Source organism: Chiloscyllium punctatum, chromosome 22 (assembly GCF_047496795.1).
Source record: "Chiloscyllium punctatum isolate Juve2018m chromosome 22, sChiPun1.3, whole genome shotgun sequence".
In the NCBI taxonomy this organism is placed as follows: domain Eukaryota; kingdom Metazoa; phylum Chordata; class Chondrichthyes; order Orectolobiformes; family Hemiscylliidae; genus Chiloscyllium; species Chiloscyllium punctatum.
Genome location: NC_092760.1, coordinates 42,837,329 through 42,860,635, shown reverse-complemented (window position 1 = coordinate 42,860,635; position 23,307 = coordinate 42,837,329). Strand labels below are relative to the sequence as shown.

The window sequence follows — 23,307 nt, the reverse complement described above, 5'->3', positions numbered from 1 at the left end:
AACAGATCTTTCCCGTCTGTACACCTATGCATTTGATGTCCCTATTTCTATTTGGTTCAATATTATCTAAAACTAATGGATTGCACACAATTTCTACTGTACCATATGATTTGCCCCTTAAGTGATTACAACTGAACCATTTTAAGGTGACTTCAGTCATTTATATGCAGAAACAAACTCCAGAACAAAGGAGACATTTTTCTTTTTCTGTATATTTAATGGGATTTGCAATCTGTTTTTGTCCTAAACATCATGCATCACAACAGTGAAAAGATCGTGTAGATAAGTGATTTAGGGGCTGATATATGCATGGCACATTGTGTGGAATTTTCCAGCAAGAAATTAATGGGATGCACTTCTTTTCGATACATAATCTGCATTGCAGTAAAATGAATTGCAGAATATGCTAACAAGTAGCAGTTACTCATTAGAAACATGCCAGTGATGTTTAGTTTGGTTTCGTGACCATTCAGCTTCAGGCTTCATTACAGCTTGGTTCAAACATCAACTAAAGAGATGGATTCCAGGCGTGAAATAAGAGTGACTGCCCTTGATATCAAAATACCATTTGAGCGTGTGTGGCACCACGTCAATGGGAATCATGGAGAAACCCTCTCCAGTGTATGATTGCTCAATTTGGTGCTAATACAAGGTAGGAAAGTAAGCTTTGAAGAAGACATCAGAAATCCGCAAAGGGAATTAGATAGGTTAAGTGAGTAGGTAAAAATTTGGCAGATGGTGTATATTGTGCAAAAATGAAAGCCTGTACATTTTTACTTTGGAGAGCAGTTGAGGGTCAGTCATTTAATGTATTTAAGGCAGAGTTAATTTCTTGACTTATGGGAGTCAAGGTATATCAGGGTAGGCAGGAAAATGGAGTTGAGGCCACAGTCAGATCAGGCACAAGTTTATTGAATAGCAAAGCAGGCTCGAAGAGCTGAATAGCTTACCATTGCTTCTAGTTAGTCTGTTCACCTCAATGTGCAATGTGAATCTAAAGGGCAAAGAAAATGCCTTTAAGAAATGGCATCTGCTCTGTCTATGGGAGTCCAAACAGAGGTTCAATGATTATGCAACTAACACTTCTTACTAAATAGGATCATCACTGAACATGCCATCGAGCTTCTGAAGGTGTGGTACTGGAATAGACAGGTGTCCTCCAATTCCCTCATGCATAGATCTTGGACATTATCATGGTTTGCTGCATTCTTTGTGATGTTGCCTTCCAGAAAATTGTGAATGTTAAAGATGGTCAGGCCCTGGAAGGAGATGGCACATTAGGGGGAAAGAGCCGGAGGTGAGGGAGAAGGACGAAGATGAGGCAGAGTATGATAACTGAACAGAGAGGTGCCCCTGCTACATGACAAGATGACCTTTTGTTGCCATTCTCCTCCGAGGGCCTTCCTCTTTCCCTCATACCCTCTAGCATTAGATTCATGTTGGGCCTTTATGAAGCAAAGGTCTACTTTGATCCAGGTGCCAGGCCTCCTCCTGTCCTGTGACATCGCTCTAGTGCTGTGAAAGGCACAATCAGTAGATTTCTCCATCAGGAAAACAAGCAGTCTCAGTAATGGCTACCACAAGGTATCAGAAATAAGGTATCATTTGTTTCTTCTGACTCACCTCCATTCCTACTTCCACTAGCTCGGAGAACCCATCTTCATATCAATTAAGGGCTGAGGTCTACAAAAGTCAGAATTTTAATCAGTTTTGCATCAGAAGCAGATTTCTGACTCAAACACATCCCTGCTGTTTTCCACAACCATGTTGAAAATTCAGCCAATTAGGTAAATTGTACTTTTATTCATTTATTAATTTAAAATGCAGTAAGATCAATTGCACTAGTGGTTCATCACCTCAAATGTTTGTTCTATTTATCCTTGCCAAACCAAATATTTGCCAAGTCTTTCACAAGAATACCTTCCATTTAACTTGGCTAGAAATTGTTTCATGTTTCACTGCAGTAATTGTTATAATACTTTGTCATTGCAATTCAAGCTGAACTCATAGCGCAATATAAAAGAGCTTTATCACATAAAGGTGGAGTGAAGTACTCAGTTCATTGCTACATTTTTAATAGCAGCATGTTTTGAGTTCTGACATTTCCTTTGATGATGAAATGAACATAAAACTTCTATCATGCTTCCATGTGAGATGTGAAAGTTTGGCCTTCTTTGAAAACAAATTTCCACATTTTAGAAATGTTCAAACAGCCCACTCAAATAAAACTCTTCAGTCATGAACAGGTGAGGTGCAATGTAATGACAATCTTAGATTGTGGTTCCTGTGCTTTTAATTTTAATGGTGGAAGAATCAAAGCACTGAAGGAAGTTATAAAATGATCTTATCAACTAGAGTACATGGTCATTCAATCAAGCATACCTAATATGAATGAAATAAATTATTTCATTTCTGCCTGCTTCTCACTGTTGAACTATTCAACTATTAGCACCGAAGTGAAACTGCTTTAATGAAATGAATAACCTAATTACTTTGGTGGTGTATTATCTTCATTCAAAGGACTTTCACAGAAATAAGTAAAACATATATAGGCTTACGCTCAACATTCTGACATCAAGTTTTTTTGTGTTGTTGTGCTTCTCTGAATAAAGACTGGAAAATTGAACAAATTAATGTTATATTAATGGTAGCCTCTCACATGGGACTTGGATGAAAACCATTTGAACATATTGTATATAATTAAATAGCTGGGAGTTTGTTTGAAACTTTTAAAAAAGTTTTGTTGTCACATGTGTCATGACCAGGACCAGCATAGCCTTTTCTGAGCTTCAAAATAGTTTCACGTTTTAAAATTCGGCAAAGATGCCAACCCAAGTCACCTGACTTCTTTTTGCACTTTGGAGATATTATTATCAGATTGAATAATCATTTGAAATAAAGATGTCCAGCAACACAGAATGTGTATTCAATATGAATACTCCATATTATTTGGAGGAAAAAAATGTTAAACTTGGGAAAAGCCACATGGGTACACACAAAGATGAGTTGGGTGAGAAGGTGGTTCAGTGAGTGCTGTACGTTCAAATCCTGTATTATGATAGTTTCATTCAAGATGATTCTGTTGGAGAGGTGTCATTACCTGTAAACAAGGTGGACCTGACACAGACATTCTGGAAGCAACTAAAGCCTCTGGAGCTATTTGCAGTTAGTTCCAACAAAGCCAGTGAATCATCAGATCAAGCAATACCAAGACCAGAGGACCTTGAGAAAAACAATTTGAAATAAACAGTGAACATTGAAATCTGAGGAATATCATAAGCTAATTGGCTGGGAGAGCAGGGGGAGAGGCAGAACTGTGGGAAATGTACAGGAGGATAGATAACCAAGTAAAATAAGTTAAACTGCGACAAGGAAATTGTCAATTAATTGGTTGGTGAATAACCACCATCAGGGACTGTAGAAAGTGCTAAAATTAAGAAGAACGTCATTGTTTTAAACAACTATAATTGCATTGCTTTGAATTATTTAGGTGACTCTAGCAAAAGGAAACTAAAAATGAGTAAGTTCAATAGTTATCTTATTCCTATGTGGTGAAGTTTATTAGATTCTATTTAAGTTAGCTCTGTAAGTGGTATTGAGAAGGGGGTTTATTTAATAATTAAGTAACTATATAATAATTTAATTAAGACACAATAAAGTTAGCAGGGCAGAGAGGTATTGCAATTGCAAACTATGGAATCTCCAGGGTGCCAGTGCAATCCAGATAAAAAATCCATCTGTAGGAACTATTTGCAACTTGAGCAATTTCTTTGAACAATCTTTGAATGTAAGCAACATACTCAAGTAATTTGGTTATTCATTTCATTAAAACTGTTTCACTTCAAAGCTAATAATTGAACAGACCAGTTTGAGCTGAAGACACTATGATAAAGCAGGAATTATTATATGGGAAAATATGAATTGTCCATTTTGGCAAGAAGAATAAAAAGAGGCACATTATCTAAATGGTGAGAAATTGCAGTGCTCTAAACATAGAGGGATTTGGATATTGTAATACATGAATGCAGAAGGCTAGTCTGTAGTTACAGCAAATAATTGTGAAAGTTGAAAGATAGTTATTCTTTATTGTGAATATAATTGAATACAAAAGTTGAGAGTCTCTGCTTCAATCCTCCTGGGCATTGTTGAAACCGCATCATATGTACACAGCATCAATCAACTTATTTAAGGAAGGGTGCAAATGCATTGGAAGCAGTTCAGAGAAACTTTATTAGACTGGCACTAGATGAAACTGTTTGCTTTCTTTTTCTGCCTTCAGGTTTCCCTTATGAGAAGGTGGTTCAGCGAGTGCTGTATCTTCAAGTCCTGGATTATGATCGTTTCAGTCGAAATGATCCTATTGGAGAGGTGTCATTACCTCTAAACAAGGTGGACCTGACACAGACACAAACATTCTGGAAAGAACTAAAGCCATGCAGTGATGGAAGTGTAAGTAATATTCAATTTTCCTTCACCTTATTTTGCAGCTTTTAGCACAGTGTAACTGCAGTCTCAGTAATCTTTAAATATTTTAAAATATTTAGTGTTTATTGATGAAATATTTTCCGCCAAATAATTGATTTTCAATAATTAAAGTTTGTGTCCTTTAGGCTCAGTTTCTTTGATATCCATTGTAATAATATCTTATGTTAGTACTGAGACACAAAGTTACTTACTGTTACATTAGGAAAGCTGACCCAAAGAGGTGGGTTTTAAGGACCATCTTCAGGAGAGAGGCAGAAAGGTTTAGGAAGGAATTCCAGAGCATAGAGCATGGGTAGACAGTCACTAATAGTACAATGTTTAAAACTTAAGATGCATAAGGCATCAAAAGCGAAGGATTGTAGAGTTACTGAAGGTTTGCAGGGCTCGAGGAATCTACAGGCAGAGAGAGAAACAAACTTATTTGTTTTGTCTGCCCACGTATATTGTTGTGGAATAGTCATTAGTGACATATGACCAGAGATTGAGAAAAGGTTGATGTGTTTCACAAGAAAATCTCCTCTTAGTTGCACACAAGTAATGAGAATAACAGAAACACAAAATATGTGGTATTTTCATACCAAGAGATTGTAATTTGATTGCAAAATAGCTGCTAGTGGTGAGAGAATCTGAAATAGTGTATGATTTTTGTGTATCGCTCAAACTAAATTACAGGGTAACTAAACTTTTGGTAATGATCAAATTAATTTTATTGCCTTTAGATAACAAATGGTATCAAAAAGATCAGTCTTGCATTCAGATACCCTAAAATATTTTATAGCCAATGAAATGCTTTATGATGCACAATGTAGGAAATATACTAGCTAACGTTTACACAGCAAGTTCCAATAAAACAACAACATGCCTGGAGTGGGCCTTAAACCAAAAACCTTGTGTTTCCAAGGCAAAAGTACTACTAAATCAATCATGTGTAAACTGCCTACATTTTGTACAAACTTGCGTAAGAAAATTCACAGCAATCCATTACTTGCACCTAACTTGAAAGCAAATATAGTCCATAACAGATTAGACTGATGACCAAATGTGTGGTCAAGTGGTAGGCTTTAAAATGTATCTTAAAGAGAGGTAAAGGGAGTTTATTCAAGCACTTGGAGTCTAGGCACTTCTGGCAAGCCCAGCAATGGCGGAGCAGTTATGTTTGGGGAAATCACCAGAGGCTAGCACAGGTCAAAGAATATTGTGAGGATGGAACAGATTATAGAAATAGCAACACGTAAGAAACTGAAGCAGGAGTAGGCCATTCAACTCCTCACTCCTATCCAGTTATTCAACAAAATCATGACTCAAGTCCTCTTTTGTGTCACTTCCTCATCTACCACAATTCCCTGATGTTTCAAAACTCTATCTACTTCTTTTTGCATACTTCCAGTGATTCAGAAAATTGGTCGAGTTGAGGGTATTGAGGAAATTTGGATGGAGAAAAGACAGATGAAGTTTAAACATGACAAGAGTGAGTTGATACATCTTCGGACGTCAAATGCAATAGAAAAATATACAGTAAATGGCAGGACCCTTGGGAGCATTGATATACACAAGGATCTTGGGGTGCAAGTCCATAGTTTCCAGAAAGTGGCAACACATGTAGAAGTGGTAGAGAAGACACACAGCATGGGCTTGCCTACATCGATCAGAACATTGAGTATAAAAGCTGTCAAGTAATGTTGCAGCTATATAGAACTTTAGTTAGACCCATATTTGGAATACTTTGTTCAGTTTTGCTCGCCACACTATAAGGATGTGGAGGCTTTGGAGAAAGTGCAAAAGATGTTTACCAGGATTTTGCCTGAATTGGAGTGTGATGGTCATAAGAAGAGTTTGGGCAAACTTGGATTGTTTTTGTTAGATCATCGAAGGCTGAGGGTGACCAGACAGAAGTATATAAAATTGTGAGGGGCATGGATAGGGGGCATAGGTTTAAAATGAGAGGGGAAAAGTTTAAAAGACGTGTATGCAGAATGCTTTTAACATAAAGGGTGTTATGTGGCCATAACTCTCTGCCGGGGAAAGTGGTAACAGCAATGTTTAAGAAGCACTTACATAGATACATGAATAGGCTGGGAATAGAAGAGTACAGAAAATGTGCAGGATTCAGGGTGAGCTTCCCAATTGGATACAAAATTGACTTTACAGTAGAAGACAGAGGGTGGTGGTGGTAGAGGGTTGTTTTTTGGACTGGAGGCCTGTGACCTGTGGTATTTCACAGGGATCAGTACTGAGTCCACTTTTGTTTATCATTTTATATAAATGATTTGGATAGGAAAATAGGTGGCATGGTTAGTAAGTTTGCAGATGACACCAAAATTGCTGGTATTGTGGACAGTGAAGAAGGCTGTCTAAGATTACAAAGAGATCTTGATCAATTGGGTCAATGGGCTGAGGAGTGGTAGGTGGATTTTAATTTGGATACATATGAGATATTGCCATTTGATGAAACAAAAAAAGGGCAGAACTTATACAATGGCAGGACCCCGAGTAGAGTTTTAGATCAGAGAGAGACATAGGGGTTTAGATATATAATTCTTTGAAATTTACGTTACAGGTAGGCAGGGTGGTTAAGTATGCATTTAACACGCTTGCCTTCATTGCTCAGACCATTGAGCAGTACGATTTGGGACATCATTGTGGGTAGCACAGCCACTCAGTGGTTAGTACTGCTGCCTCACAGCACCAGGGATGCAAGGTTTGATTCCAGCCTCTGGCGACTTTCTGTGTGGAGTTTGCACATTCTCCCCATGTCTGTGTTAGTTTCCTCCGGATGCTCCGGTTTCATCCCAGAGTCCAAAGATGTGCAGCAAGAATATCCAGTCAAAAACAAAGGCAATCTGAATTATTTGTTATCTGTATTAATGACTTGGGATCAGAGCATAATGCAGATAATGCCTCCAATTACTTTAAAATTATGTCCCCTTGTGATAGACATTTTCGCCATGGGAAAAAGTCTCTGGCTATTCACTCTATCTATGCCTCTTAACATCTTGTACACCTCTAACAAGTCATCCTCCTCTTTGAGCAGTGGCAGATGCAGTTTAATTTGGATAAATACGAGGTATTGCATTTTGATAAAACAAAAAAGGGCAGGACTTATACAATAGTTGGGCCTTGAGTAGTGTTGTAGATCAGAGAGATATAAGAGTTTAGATATAATAATTGTTTGAAATTTATGTCGCAGGTGGGCAGGGTGGTTACCTGGATTGGCCACACTAAATTGCGCTTAGTGTCCAGGGACATTTAGGCTAAATGGATTAGCCATGGGAAATCCAGAGTTAAAGGGTTAGGATGGTTTTGGATGGATTAGCCATGGGAAATACAGGGAGGGGTGGTCCTGGGTAGGATCCTCTTTGGGGGGATGGTGTAGACTTGATGGGCTGAATAGGCTGTTTCCGCATTGTAGGGGTTCAATAATCTATCAAGTTGTGCATACTCACTCAACCTATCTAACGGTCTTGAAGATTACTTATGTCCTCATTACAATATGCCGTCCCATTTATTTTCTATTGTAAGAAAACTTGTATGTGTTACACTCTGACCTCAAGTCATTAATATAGATAAATAATTGAGACTGCCTTTGTTTTTGATTGGATATTCTCCTTGACAGCCTTTATTAACCACAGAGTAGGTCATCCTTCATAATGAGTCCTTCTTTTTGATTGAAATGAATTTTTGCTGAGTATTATGAAATATCTGCTTAAATGTCTGCTACTGCTCATCTTTGATTTTCCCCTTAGTTTATTTTCCCACCCTACTTTAGACAATTCTTTCTTCATAAGTGTGTGATTGCCCTAACTTAAATTGGTTTTAGACCTGAGTCTCTCTCATTCAAAGGTTATGCTGCAGCTCTATAGACTTCTGGATAGACCACACTTAGAATATTGTGTTCAGTTCAGGTGACCTCATTATAGGAAGGATGTAGATGCTTTAAGAGAGCAGCAGAGGAGATTGACCAGGATGCTGCCTGGACTGGCGGGCATGTCTTATGAAGAAAGGCTGAGGGAGCTAGGGCTTTTCTCAGTGGAGCGAAGGAGGATGAGAGGTGACTTGACAGAGGTATACAAGATGATGAGAGGCTTAGATAGAGTGGATAGCCAGAGACTTTTTCCCATGGCGGAAATGTCTATCACAAGGGGGCATAACTTTCAGGTAATTGGAGGAAGATTTAGGGGAGATGTTGATTCTTTACTCAGAGAGTGGTGGGTACGTGGATTGCACTGCCAGCAGTGGTGGTAGAGTTAGATACATTAAGGAAATCTAAGCAACTCTTGGATAGGCACATGGAAGTTAGTACAATGAATGATACGTAGGTTAGTCAGATCTTAGAGTAGGATAAAAAGCCAGCACAACATCTAAGACCGAAGGGCCTGTACTGTGCTGTACTGTTCTATATTAGCCTGTTTCTGGGTTGGTTCTGCAACATACTGTTCTAAGAAGTAATCCTTGATGCATTCTACAAATTCAACTTACATGCCTATCTGATTTGTCCATTCAATATGCCGATGAAATCCTTATGACAGCTGTGTGCATGCCTTTCATACACACATCCATTCTTTCCCAATTGTCCTACTTTTTGGGGACTCTGAAAGAACCCCGATTCGTGATTTATTTTCCTTGCTATTCCTTATTTCTACCCAAACCGATTCTACATCATGATCTATTGCACCAGTGTCACTACTCAACACCACACTAATAACCTTCTTTATTAACAAAGCTACCTCACCTCTTTTTTTCCTTTTTGCCTATTCTCATGGAATATTGAATTCCTTTGAATATTGAGTTATCAGTCTTAATTATTCTGCAATCACATGGTCATAATAGATAAGCCATATTTGTTCATGTCTGTGCCAACAACCCATCAACCCCTCCTTTTTACAATTGCTGCATACATTGAAATAAAGAACATAAATTGAGTTTTGAGAAGATTTGTAGCTCAGGTTGAGGTTCTAGTTGTAAGTTTGCTTGCTGAGCTGGAAGGTTTGTTTCCAGACAGAAGAAAAAGGATACCACTTTGACTGGGACAACACATCCATCCTAGGACAAGCCAAACAGAGACATGCGTAAGAATTCCTAGAAGCATGGCATTGTAACTGGAATTCTGTCAACAAACACATTGACTTGATTCCTGATGAAGGGCTTTTACCCAAGCGTCGATTCTCCTACTCCTCAGATGCTGCCTGGTCTGCTGTGCTTTTCCAGCACGACACTCTCGACTTGGACCCCATTTACCACCCTCTGAGAAAAATAATGTGAAATGACATCATCACCAGAAATGACATCACCAACCCAAGGAATCCTAAATGCATAAATAGAAAGTGGGTCTCTAACACTTCACTGGAGTGCTCACTGACGATGTTACCGAGTATGATGACGAAGCGTCTGTAAACAAAACTTCCAGCTCAACGAGAAACTTACATCCAAAAGTACATAAAGCTTTGACTTTTTACCATTTCTTACTCTAATTCTAATTTAGCCTGCACTCTTCTGCATATATTTACAACTACTTTCTGTCATACTTTATCATTCATCTCTTCACTGTCTTACACCTCAAATCTACAAGCCTAATTGTGCAATTCACCAGGACACAGATGCCAACATGCTTCAACGGAAGTCCATGAAGTAAGGGTTAAGTCTAAAGAGCAATTTGAAAACAAGGATAAGAATTTTAAGATAAAGATATTGCTTGACCTGGCACCGATGTCGGGCACTGAGCACAGGGCTGGGAGGAGAGTAGGATTGGCTGTGAATTAAGATTTAGGCCTCCAGGGTTTTGAATGACCTTTCATTCAGGGACGGTAGAATGTACAGACTGGCCAGGAGCATATTGGAAGTTGGACATAAGGATAACAAATGCACAAATGAGGTTTTCAGCAGCAGACAAGCTGAGAGAGGTAAACTGTTGAACAATCTTTTGCAGGTAGAAATAAGAAGTCTTGGTGACAGCACGGACATGAGATCAGAAACTCATCTGAGGATCAAATGTGAAATCAAAACTGTGAATAGACTGGTTTAATCTCTACCCGTTGCCGGGGATGGGGGTGGCTTCAGTAGCTAAAGAACTGAGTCTGGATCAGTAATAGTGGCCTCAAGTCTTCCCAATATTTATTTGTGGGAAATGTTTGCGAATCCAGTATTGGATGTTGAATAAGCAATCAGATAATTTAGCAACATTGAAGAGTTCAGAGTGGTGACGCTGAAGTATACCTGGGTGTCATACAAATGTTACAAGTAAGATTATCAAGCTAAAGATATAAGTTGCTACATGGGATTATGATATAGTGGCTATAATGAAGAAATGATCACTAAGCATTTTTGACTGCAACGCATTCAGGAGGGATAGGAAGGGATAAAGAAAGGGAAGGGTGCTAATGGCAGCATTCATTATTTCTGGTATTGTAATTTGATAACAGGATGTTGTGTGTAGAACGTAGGGACCAAATCTGTTTTTCCTAAATTAATTAGATTGGAAATAGCTTTTAAAGTAAATTAGCAAAAAGAGATGTATAATAAATATCACATACCAGACACCTACAAAATATACGCAGACTATAAGTGACTACGGGAGGGTGGTGCAGGGAGATTGCAAAAAGGGCAAAAATTATGTGTAAGAAAAGATTAGAGAGCAACACAAGGGAACCCAAGATTTTCTTACAAACATTTAAAAGGAAAAGAAAAGTTAGAGGAAGATTGGGCTGATAAAGCGACACAAAGGAAATATTTTTGTGATGCAGAGGTCTTGACTGAGGTTTTGGATCTGTTTTCATAAAAATAGAATGAAGTTAGTGCCAGAGTAGAGAGATGGAAAAGAAATAGAGGTGGTGTTAAATAGGTGGTCATCCCTCAGAGTTAACAAGTCACCCAGTCCAGATGGAATGCTTCCTGTGTTGCTGATGGAAAGTAGGGTGAAGATGGTAGAAAGAGGGAGGAGGAGAGAAACTCTCACAACAGTTTTGAAGTCATCCTTGAATATTATAGTAGTGTCATGGGACTAGAGAATTACAAATATTACAACCTTGTTTGGACAAGCAAAGAGGGATAAAACACAACTATATTTTATCCTTCAGTTTAACATCATTGTTGGATAAACCACAAGCAAGACAAATTCAGAGGGCCAGCTGAAAGTAATGCATTCGAAATATATATGAGCTTCTAAAAAGATTTCATAAATTACCGCGTAGTATGCCTATTCAGAAAATATAAACAAAAAAAATGGGATAACATAAATGCTAAATTAGCTAAAGGTAAGGAGACAGAAAGTGGTGGTGAGTGGATGATTCTCTTACTGGAGAGAAGTGACTGGAATGAGGTAACATGGGATCAATATTGGGGACAAAGCTTTCCTTGTCACATATAAATAACCTGGTCCCAAATCATCCAGTCAGTGTTGATCCCTTTTTCCCAATGCTGATCAGTCTGAAAGCCTAGTTATATTAAAAAAAACAGTCCCTGATGGATGATACAGTATCCTTAATCTCAGAAGCCATTCAGCGCATTGGCTGAAGAAAGAACTCATTGCTGGAATTCATTGGGAAAGGCCATCAGTGCAGGAGTCATACCCCATTCTTGTACATTAGCTGCTGCATGTTAAGTTCAAAAGTTCGAGTTTTCCCCACCTCTGGGACAGAAGGCCAGGTTCAAGTCCTGTCTGCTCAGGAAGTATGTCATACTATGTTTGAACAGATTGATTCAAAATACTAAAGTCCAGATTTTGAATGTTAGTGAAGTGGGTATGGGTAATGGAGTTAGTGATGTTGGCAGGGTTATCTGGTAGGTGGGGATGGGAATCCATTTGGGTTAGCAGATTGGAGTGAGTGTGCGTGGTCAGAAGATTGCGAGTCAGTCGGATATTCAGGAAGGTGGTTGATGGGTTATTTGTGTACTTACTCAGGCAGACTCAGTTTTAATCTGTCTAATGTTTCCTAGGTAACTATTGGGGTAAGTACATTCTCAGAGGATCCCAAGGAGCAAGGGAATTACCAGTTTAAGTTTACATTTTCAGACAATTCTTAATGACCTAGCAACCAGAAGGTTTAGCCACTGCTCTTGAATATGGAAAGCATAATTTCAAAGTTATTGTGCAATATGAAATTTGACAATGCAGGTTAGTAACAGATTTCAAGGTGACTGTTAAAGTAAACAGCCACATGCCAATGTAGTGCAAATAAATCTGAAGTGTAATACTTTAGTTGTAAAACATGCAGAGGTGGTCTTAATTCTACTCTTTTGACCAGAGTGCAAATATACAAATCTTTCATGATGTCTTGACAAGTTTATAAGCTGTTTAAGAATACTTACACACAGGGAAACTTTCTCTGAGTATAGACAAAAGAAGCTCATGATAAACCTTTGTTAATCACTGAACCTCAATGAGACTATTGTGCATACTTCTGGAAACTACAAATTAGAATGGATATCAAAGCCCTGTGAAGGTTTTTAATCTGGTCCTAAGACTCAGTGCATTTGATTACTTGGAGAAGCTAAGATCACTTTTCTTCCAGGAAAGGTTAAAGGAGAAACTTATTATAAAAAATCAAAGTTGTAAGGAGTTTTGTTAGATCAACTAGGGCGAAGCCATTCATTCATCAAGAGGATTATATATTTAATATAATTGGCAAAGAAATTAAAGGAATTTCTTCACCACTGTTGTTAAGATCTAAAATGCACTAGCTCTAAGGGTGGTACTTGAATGGGAGAAATTTTCAGAGTTACAGGGTAAAAGTTTGGATTTGGGACTGAAATGGAGATCTCTCTGAAAGAGCTAACACAATTGTCTCAGGCCAAATAGCTGCCTCCTGTGCGGTCAGATTCTACACAAAATGAGCTTGGTGTATCATCTTATGTTTGCGAAGTTTGTATAGATGCATTGTATTCATACTAATGTTATTTTTTATTGAAGTACTTGGCTTGCAGCAAGACAAATCCCATGGAGGGTTAAAGATGTCACAGAAATATGCATGTTATGGTGCAGAAAGTGGCCATTTCGCCAATCGTGTCTGCATTGGCTATTCAAATGAGCATCATTACCTAGTGTCAATCTCCTGCTTTTTCTCTGTACCCTTGCACCATATTTCTATCCAAATCATCATCCAATAGTCTTTTGAATGCTTCATTTGAACCTGCCTCCATCACATACCCAAGGAGTGCCTTTCATACCCTAATTAATCAAGAACATGTTAAAGTTGATTCAGTGATTCAGTTTAATGAATGAACACAATTTTAAAAAAATTTAATATCAAAACAATTTCATTCACCTTGAGTTATGAACTGTTCCAGGGGAGTTTAGTGCTGACTGACTCATTGAACAGTGACTTTTCTACACATAATTCTCAAGGTTTGCACAGCTTAATTACCAACACAATCTTGACTATGACAGGTAAGAAGTGTTAAGATGAAAGTAAATGATAGAGTCTTCACCCTGCCATATGTTTCATTACTTTCTGTCAAACTTTTCAGTTTGGAAGGGAAAAGTATATGGTAAATGACTATGAAGTAATCCTCGGTGGACTGATAAATGTTGTTTTTAGCTTTCTTCCACACTGCTTGCTGATGAGACACTCACTGCCTGCCATGAATTTAACTCAGAGATCAAATGTTGAAAATTACAGTTCAAACTTTGGAGGTGCAAAATGAATAGAAAAGTGAGAATATTTTTAGACACAGTTGCTGTATAGATGGTAGAAGGCAGCAATCACTTCTGCTCCTCATTTGAGATCATCATATCTCATGACTTTCGAAAGGATGGCTGGTGTCTGTGTCAGTCTGGTTGACACACACATGTATTTATATGCCACTCCAGTCTTCTGTTGAAACACTTTTACTTGGTTGTATTATTGAGGCTTTTGAAGCCATGTGTATAATGTCACTCTTGAAGTGAAAAGGTTATTTCCCATCCTTCCCAGTAACTATTAACTGGTACTAATCTCCATATTATGCTCTCCCTCAGTTGCTATTATTATGTGAAGTGAGGTTAACAATACGGTTTGTGATGGTTATTATAAAATTGAATCGACCTGAATAGAATTTCTAAGAAAAAAACTGCTATTCTAATTGGTGCCTAAAAATAATCCAGTTGCATCTTACAGACTTGACTTCAGCATTCAACTAGAAACATTCTTATGGCTTTAGATTCCAAGTGATCATATCGGGCCAGAATTTGGTAGCTCAAGTAAGGAAATGTTCTGAGTTGGCAGACCTTGTTTAAAAAGTATCACATTAAACACAATGTATCCTGAGCTGCAGGTACATTATGAAGTTACGTCCACCAGCTGTGGAGTGTTAGTAGCTACAGGAACAGGATCTAATTTGAATGCCAGCCTCAGTTTTCTGGGACTCATCTCTGTATTCTCTGAAGATTCTAGTCCTTTATCTTTCATACCCCTTCAATCCCTTACCCATGTCCCCTTATACTCTCTCTGCCAGCTCATGCTATTATGTTACTCCTCAATGCCTTTCATACTGCCCATGGTAAGTCACATCCAGTTCATGCCCATTCTATGCCTTTTCACCCATTCTTGTCTATGTATTGAACCAATGGGACATTTAATAATAGTGGCAAGTGTGGAAATGCTGAGAGAGAATAAAACACCCATTCACAAATCATCTTTAAAATAGAAAGGGCCGTTATTACAACCTTAAGTGTTAATCAGACAGGCCATTAAACTATCAATAATAGATATCTCATATCCTTTAACCTTTTCCAAACAAACATTGAGATATTGATACAAGAAATCACAGAAAGAACAGCAGATTATAACTTCTTGAGAAAATCAATCAAGCAAAGTCAATAATTCACTTCAGTTTTCAGAAGAGAACCGCTGTTAGAATAATGTTTTTATTGGTCTGGTCTCATACCCAAGTTCATGATGCATGAGCCTGTAAAAATTCAGGCCTTCATGTGTACAAGTATCTCTGTAATGTTTCATTTTGCTCCTAATTAGGATTTCTAATATGATACTGATTATTGTTGATCAGTCTTTGAATATTTAACCGAGTGAAGCACTGAAGGCTCTTGAAGTTACATGTATAATGTCACCCTTGAAGTCAAAAGATTATTTTCCCATCCATCCCAGTAACTATTAACTGATACTAATCTCCATATTATGCTCTCCCTCAGTTTATATTATCACCTGAAGTGAGGTTAACAATAAGGTTAGTGATAGTTATCAGAAAATTGAATCAACATGAATATAATTTCTAAGAGAATACTGCTATTCTAATTGGTGCCTAAAAATAATCCAGTTGCATTTTACAGATTTGACTTCAGCATTCAACTAGTAACATTCTTATGGCTTTAGATTCCAAGTGATCATATTGGGCCAGAATTTGGTAGCTCAAGTAGGATGTGACATCCTTTGGATAAAATCTTAAAATAAGCCATCCCAATTACATGGCCATAAAGAGGTTAGAGTAGTCTGAGTCTTAACCAATACTTATTCATTTTTGTTAGCTTGTGAGGTATGGGTGTCACTGACTAGACAAGCATTTATTTTACATCTCTAATTGCCCTGGAGCAGATGCTGGTGAGTTGTTTTTTTCTACTGCTGCAGTCTGTCAGGTAGGTGTGCCCATAGTGCTGTAAGGAAGGAAGAACAAAGATTTTGACCTAGGAGCAGTGATATAGTTCAAAGTTAGAATGGTGCGTGGCCTTTTGGGGAACTTACAAGTAATGTGGTTCTCATTCAGCATGTGGTTCCCATTCAGCATATGGTTCCGTGGTTAGCACTGCTGCCTCACCACCAGGGGACCAAATTTGATTCCAGCCTCAGGTGACTGTCTGTGTGGAGTTTACACATTCTCCCTGTATCTGCATGGATTTCCTCCCATAATGCAGAGGTATGCAGATTAGGTGGATTGGCCACGCTGCATTGCTCATAGTATCCAGGGATGTGCAGGCTAGATGGATTAGCCATGGGAAGTGCAGGGTTACAGAGATGGGGTAGGAAGACCTTCATGGGCTGAATGGCCTGCTTCCATGCTGTAGGGATTCTGTGCATCTGCTCCTCTTGTACTTCTTGGTGATAGAGGTGACAAATTTGGGAAGTGTTGTTGAAAAACCCTTGATGTGTTATTGCAAAGCATCTTGTGAAAGTTACGGAGTGCTGCCATTGCATATCGGAGTTTAATAGAATGAATATTGAAGTACTGAATGGGGTTCCAGTCAAGTGGGCTGCTGTGTCCTGGCTGGTATCTGGCTTCCTGAGTGTTATTTGAACTGCACCCATCCAGTTAAATGGAGGAAATTCCATCACTTTGTATTTGCTTTGTGAGTGATTATGTACTGGGGAGATAAGAGGTGAGCTACTCATGACAGAAATAATATCAACAAAAAAACTTACTTATATTTGCAGACACAACCTCTCATTCTGATTTACAACAGTTCTTGGAGTGTAAACATAATTAAACAGAAATTACCTTTAAATTCCAGATTTACTTTTTTTAATAAGTGGCTTTCATGTCCAGTTCCATGAATATTAGTTAAACTATATGACCTGATAACATTTGTAGTATCACTACTTTTCAGCAATTGAGTCTCTTTTGCCTCTTCCTTCAGTTTTATTCTTAACTACGGAGTAGTTACTATGAAACTCTTAATAACCCAAGGCATTTATAGCAGACTATGCTTCTAGTTATCTCTCTGGTAACAAAAATATTAAGTTCCCTTCTATGCAGTGTTTGATATTGCTGATAACACTGTAATCTGGGTCAGAAATTGTTTTTGAGCAATATAATAGAACTCCAGCTCAAATTCTAGACTGATGGTTCAGCTTAGAAGGAGTTTTAAAAAAATAATTAGAGGTGCTGTCATTCAAGTTTTTTATTTGCTGGCTTGTGCATGTTGCAGATCTCTTGCAGTAATTGAGTCAGTGAGCTTATTGCTGTAGTTACAATAAAGTTGTTTCAATTTGTCAGCTTGGATATCACTATTTTGTAATTTTGTACACATAGTGTCCACAGTAATAAGCAGCTTGAAAATAAAATCTCCATGAAATTTAGAATGTAACTGTTTTTCCCCTTGTTACATACAATTGGAAGCAAAATTCATGATTAAGGATGCTGATGACAGACTGAAAGACGATTGCATTGCTTTTACTGAATTATAATGGTTCCCGGATGCCTGGGTAAATGCTTAATTATCTTCAAGAAGGCTTTGTACCATAACAATTCAGAAGTGTTTTCAAATTGAGGTAACTTGGCTCTTTGTTATTTCAGGGGAGTCGAGGAGAGCTTCTCTTGTCATTATGCTACAACCCAACTGCCAACACAATCACTGTGAACATTATAAAGGCAAGGAATCTGAAAGCCATGGATATAGGAGGTACATCAGGTGGGTGCAAAAACATTTATGTTGTGTGTTATGTATTAACTTGAATAGAAAGTAGAAAGTACTGTTCCCTTGTGACCAAGTGTTGAATGCTGTATTATGATGACATAACATAAGCTCAATTTCAATCCTTCATCACCAGAATGGGTTCAGAGGATGTTCTTGCCAGTAAGGTTTATGGTCTGTGTTCAATAGACTGAATTTTACAGTTTCCAGTGGCAAGAGAGACTGAATGGGAAGTGTGCAGTTAGCTGCTCTTCAAAGCATTAAGTGTCAGCGAGTTAATTAAAGCCCAGCTGCCAGGATTTCCAGCCAGCTGGTGTTGGAAAGATCTCCAGATCCATGTAACCATCCAGAGCTGGATGTCCACTGGGAGAGAGGTGAGGCCATCATGCAGGAGTCTGTTCTAGCCTTCCTTTGTCTCTCTCCCTCCCCTTAATTGTTACGTAATCCAATAAAAGCTGAACAATGATTTCTGCTGCTATATGCAGCAATTGTCACATTTACACACTATTTCATCTGCTGTTGTGCCCCCTTCCTTGAAAGTCACTTCCAATGCTTTTCCTGTGGAAATCACAAAAGTGTGGAGTGGGCAGTGAAACATTGCAGACATAGAATCATGGAGACGTACAGCACAGAAAAAGACCCTTTGGTCCAACTCGTCCATGCTGACCAGATATTCTAACCTAATCTAGTCCCATTTGCCAGCACTTGGCCCATATCCCTCTAAACCCTTCCTGTTCATGTACCCATCCAGATGTCTTTTAAATGCTGTGATTGTATTTCTGGACTCCCACAAGCCAGGGAAAAAAACATGACTATTTACCTTATCTTGCCCCTCAAGATTTTATAAAACTGTATAAGGTCACCCCTTAGCCTCCGACATTCCAGGGAAAACAGCCCCAGCCTATTCAGCCTCTCCCTATAGCTCAAACACTTCAACCCTGGCAACATCCTTGTAAATCTTTTCTGAACCCTTTCAAGTTTCACAACATCCTTCCTCCAACTGGGGGACCAGAATTTCATATGGTATTCCAAGGTCAACTGATATTTTTAAAACAAGCATAATTAATAATTGTCTTTTTTCTGAAAGGTTTCCAATTTCAGCATTCACTTTGTTTCTGCATTATCAGAGACTAGTGAAATGACAGTGGATTGGCATATTTTACATTAGCACTAGGGAAACGGGGGCGAGCTCACCTGATTTATGTTTGTCGAATCTAGTTCAATGCATAATAATGCAACAAGTAGTTTATCAAAACTAAAGAGACATTTCAAGCAAATCTCCATTATGCATAAAGCTGAGGAAAGAAAATATTTTCTCATTGTCTAGAAAAATAGTTACGATAGGATAGAAAGTACTGTTTTCAGGATTAGGGCAGCCATAAGGTTAAAGCACAAGAAATGAAAGTAAATGGGAGGTAACGCTAGTCCAGATACAGTGGAGATGGGAAAATACTCCTGCTTCAACAGAGGAACAGGATTAAGCCATTGAGCCCCTCACCCTGTTAATTCACATAGAATGTGGCAGACCTACATCTGAGCTTCGTCCACACACCACTTTCAATCCTTTAATGCCTTTGCCAAACAAAAACTTATCCAAGTTAGTTTTGATTGGTTTAAAGTTGTTATACTGGGATATAATGAAAGGTGTTGCTTCGCATGTTATACAGGCAGATTGTATCACACAAAGTGCAGCAGGGTAACTAAACAGAGTGCAGAATAGTGTTACAGCTACAGAACAAGGGATTAGAATTAACATTTGAGAGGCCAGTTCAAAAGTCTGATAAGAGGGGAGGATGCAGTTCTTGAAACTGTATTCAATATTTTATATCTTCTGACTGATGAAGAGGATGGAAGTCAGTATAACTGGGAAGGGAGGGGTCTTTGATTATATCAGTTGCTTTCTTGAGGATGGAAGGCTGGTTTGTGAGATGGACAGAGTTCATGACTCTTTGTAGTTTCTTATAGTCTTGGGAAGAGCAGTTACTGTACCATGCTGTGATGCATTCGGATGCTTTCTATGGTGGACCTTTTAAAAACTAGTAAGAGTCCCTGTGAACATGCTGACTTTCCTTAGCCTCCTGAGGAAGTAGAGAAGTTGTTTTGTTTTCTTGACCATTGTGTTGACATGGTCAGGACAGATTGTTGGTGATCATCACACCCAGGAACTTGATGCTGTCTACCTCAGCACCAAACAGGGGTGAGTCCTCCACTTCCTGAAGTTGATGACCAGCTCCTTTGTTTTGCTGATGTTGATGAACTCTGTCCTGTATTCTATCTCATCGGTGTTTGAGATCTAACTTACAATAGTGGTGTTATCAGCAAACTTGTAAATAGAGTTGGGGCCGAATTTGGCCACACAGCTGTGAGTATATTGGGGACTGAGTTTGCAAGTTAGTGGGGTACCCGTGTTGAGAATTATGGTGGAGCAGTTGTTGCCTATTCTTACTGATTGAAGTCAATGGGTGAGGCAGTCCAGGATCCAATGGAGACCTACATTTCAGAGTTTAGAGATGAGTTTGTTTGTAATTATGGTGCTGAAATTTTCATATTAATGTTGCCATCTTGATATAGCAACAGTAACACTGAATAGAGATGCTATATTATTGGCCATTACCATGATAAATATTTTGGACTAATTATTTTATGTCCTGTATGGTTTGCTTTCCTTGCAGATCCATATGTCAAGGTCTGGCTCATGTACAAGGATAAGAAGGTAGAGAAGAAAAAGACAGTTGTGATGAAGAGGTGTTTAAACCCCATCTTCAATGAGTCTTTTGTGTTTGATGTACCGACTGAGATATTGCGAGAGACGACTATTATCATTACTGTGATGGATAAAGACAAACTGAGCAGGAATGATGTTATTGGAAAGGTTTGTACAAGATATTAATTGATGTAATTTTGTAATAGTGTTCCCAGATTCATTTCACAGGCTCAACTTCACATAAGTGGTAAGGTTATCCAATGAGCTGTTTCTTAGCCTTACAGTGAGATGGTCACTGATGTCCCTGAGCCAGTCTCGGTAATTTCAACACAACTAGTTTGACTCCAGTTTAATAATCCATTTAATTTGTATGGGTTTTTTTGTTATAAATAGCAATATTCTAGACTGTGAAAAACAGTAATATTCTAGACTCCAAACAAACTTGGAAACTGGTTAGTTTTTAGGGTTAAAGTCACTTCCATCATTCCATGTCTTGTCAATATTAAAACATTTTTGATGACACACTATTTAAATCTCTCCAGTGATATTTTCTTCCTTGCTAAAAGATGAAGTCTCAGTTCACTGGTGATAATGCAGTTTCCCCAGGCCTTTCTAATCTTGTTGACCATCTGTCCTTCAAAATAGTGGTTCCCCTGACTTTGTCCCATGGTTAGTTGTACTGCTTAGCAGTGCAATCAGAGCCAAAGAAGTTCACTGTAAGCTTTTGTATCTATCCCCTATTAACTCTTGAGTCTTCGAGGGATCTGTCACTTATTAATTTGCTGCCCCTTTATGACATGATTAGAAGAAATGAATAATCTTCCATATGTGCATTTAAGACATTCAGCTCTTGCTCTCCACTGCCTCTGTTAGAGTACTGGCCAGGTCTTCGATGAGCCACCATTAACTCCAGTTCAACATCAAGAAATCTGATTCCATCCCCTGCTACTGTCTTTAGCTAAACCAGTCTATCTACAAACTTATCATCCTATTTGGGCTTCTGAACCTATACAATAATGTATCATTCTACCTTTGTCTGCCTTATTTCACCTGCCATTGAAACTCTTATTGATGTATTTGTCACCTTCAAATTCATCAGTGTTGTCTATCAGCCTCGTAACCACCACCATCGATAGATTTCAGCTTATCCCTAAAACTGATGTGCTAGCCTCTTTGATATCACCAGTACCATATGTCAAGTTATATTGGATTCCATACACAGCATAATATCTCTAAGATCCATTTCAATAATATTGGTTGAGGGTAATCAATGGCCAAGGAAACAGGGAGCGATGCTTTACTTTTCATTTAATAGTACCAGATTGCTGCCATTTGAGAGGCCACACGCCTCAGTAATGTACTTGTTGACTATGTGCTAACATGTCCAAATTGAGAAGAAACCACAATCTTATGATTCAGAGCAAAGAGTAGCACCTCTGAAACAAATATGGAGCTGGGCTGCAAGCATTCACAACAATATTAAAAGCCTTTAATTGAGAGAGAGAGAGCAGGCAGCTAGGAGATGATGGAATTCAAGGATTGACAAGAAATTATGGAGAGATTATAAACCTGTAGTAGAATTAAAAGTTACATTTTATCACACGGCAGTTGAGAACAATATTTATCAATATTTTTGTTTGATTTTTAATAAACCAAAAGTTGACCATTTGAAAATGATGTTATTTTGAGTAAGAGGGATTTGCTGTATGGAAATATTGTTAATGTAATGATTTAGCAAAGGCACATTTTAATGTAATAAAATAAGAACAGAAACTGCTGGAGAAACCTGGCAGGTGTGGGAACATCTGTGGAGAGAAATAGACTTAATGTTTTGAGGTTGACATGACTCTTCTTTGGAACAGATGATGAAAGTGCCGAGAGCAAAGAACAGTGGCTGTGTTAATGATGGTAAAGGGGTGAATGAGATTTAAAATAGCTGTAAATAGCTTTGAGAAGGAGAAAAGCCACTGAGGCACATGGATGATAGAAAGGGGATTGCATGAGCAATCAAACTGGTGAACAGTGTACCTACTCTGAAGATGTTGAACTCAACTTTGAGTCCTGAAGGCTTTAAGGTGCCTCAGTGGAAAATGAAATATTGTTCCTCCAGCTTGTGTTGAACTTTGCTGAAACACTGCCATTTGGCCTAGGAATGAAATATTGGCATTGGAGTTGTATCCAGAGAAATGGACATAGTGGCAAAAGTGATGGAAGAAGAGTTCAGCATCGAATTGTGGCCAAACTCTATTGAGGTGGGAGCATAAAAGGATAAAATTAAGTCCTTGGCTGAGCACATAAGAGAGGAAGGTCAGGGGTATAGTGAATATGAGAGGATAAAGAATTCAGAAGAGTGAAGATATTTTGGAGCTGAAAGGAAGAGAAAAGGTTTCTTGTTAAAGCTTCTATTGAGACAAAGAATGGCATGGAACTGAGGATGGCTTTGAGGTAATGTGTGGTGGTGCTGATAGAATGATGGATCCAGACTGTGTTTAGGGTGACATATCACACTGAATTTGGATTTCAGAATGCAGCAGGAAAAGCTAGCGGAGGAGTGTTATATATCTCAGAGGAATTTGTAATCTTGGATGGATTCAAAACATGAATAGGTAGAATTTCAGTTGGTATCCACTTTGTGTACGACGGAGCCAGAGATAGTCATGGAGGATGGAGATGTGGCTGTGAAACTGAGTTTTGGCAGAAACTATCAAGCATTAGTAAGGAAACAGAAGCAGTGAAGGTGAGCAAGCCAAAAGATTAAAATGGATAAGTCACAGTGAATTAAACA

The 23,307-nt window shown here is 38.4% G+C and overlaps 1 protein-coding gene across 7 annotated transcripts in view; it reads left to right on the top strand.

Annotated features, from left to right (window-relative positions):
• Window positions 1-23,307, top strand: part of LOC140493583 (synaptotagmin-7-like) — a 698,518-nt gene that overhangs the window by 663,908 nt on the left and 11,303 nt on the right. For all 7 annotated transcript variants that reach the window (XM_072592185.1, XM_072592183.1, XM_072592182.1 and 4 more), the window contains 3 exons: window positions 4,280-4,449; window positions 17,701-17,815; window positions 20,491-20,690. In XM_072592185.1, the coding sequence (XP_072448286.1) occupies window positions 4,280-4,449; window positions 17,701-17,815; window positions 20,491-20,690 (485 nt within the window). The remainder of the gene's footprint in view (window positions 1-4,279; window positions 4,450-17,700; window positions 17,816-20,490; window positions 20,691-23,307) is intronic.